Raw genomic sequence first — 672 nt, 5'->3', positions numbered from 1 at the left:
ATCAGTGGGTTAACATTAACAATTGTCATTAGTAAACTGATCCTGAAACTCTCATATGCATATTAAAAATATCCCTCTATTAGTACCTGAAAATTGAGAAGGCCAAAGAAGTTCATCCGGACAAAGGGGTTTCTCCGAGCCCAAACATACACCAGCATAATTGTGAAGGCCTGGCCAAGGAAGGGCAGGGAGCAAAACATGGAGCAGCACAACATACACACTCCACCAAACAGCTGTGCGGAAGTATCATAAAATGTAAATATTACAAAAGACTATCTAATATTCATGAAATAGTGGGTATAGGTTGCAAAGCCAATTGAATAATCTGGAGAAAGTAGTTTAACAGACACTGAAATAAATTATTCTAGTAGTAGTAATGTTCACAAGAGAAGATAAAACCTATCGCAAACCTGATGAAAACTACTTTCTTTTTAGGGAGAGACTTCCCAAAACATACAAGCAACAAGTGCTAATAACCTTCCCTTCTCCTATTTTTTTTTTTATTTACAAGTTACAGTTCCTTACCATCATGATGACAAAGTCGGCAGTGCGGCCTCTAAAGGAGCCTTCTTCAAGCATCCTGCAGTAGCGGTATGTGAAAATCATGTTAAACAGAAAGTTGAAACCTACATACCCAAAGAATAGGAAAGTGGTTACAAGTCTCCAAATCTG

General features: G+C 37.8%; 1 protein-coding gene across 1 annotated transcript in view; it reads right to left on the bottom strand.

The window, feature by feature from the left end:
* Nucleotides 1-672, bottom strand: part of LOC119594687 (derlin-2-like) — an 8450-nt gene that overhangs the window by 5157 nt on the left and 2621 nt on the right. The window contains exons 4-5 of the mRNA XM_037943743.1: nucleotides 526-669; nucleotides 87-233 (exon numbers count right to left, since the gene is read on the bottom strand). Of these exons, the coding sequence (XP_037799671.1) occupies nucleotides 87-233; nucleotides 526-669 (291 nt within the window). The remainder of the gene's footprint in view (nucleotides 1-86; nucleotides 234-525; nucleotides 670-672) is intronic.

The sequence above is a fragment of the Penaeus monodon genome, chromosome 34, assembly GCF_015228065.2.
Source record: "Penaeus monodon isolate SGIC_2016 chromosome 34, NSTDA_Pmon_1, whole genome shotgun sequence".
Lineage (NCBI taxonomy): Eukaryota > Metazoa > Arthropoda > Malacostraca > Decapoda > Penaeidae > Penaeus > Penaeus monodon.
Note: the sequence above shows the minus strand (reverse complement) of the source record. Positions and strands in the feature narration are given on the sequence as shown.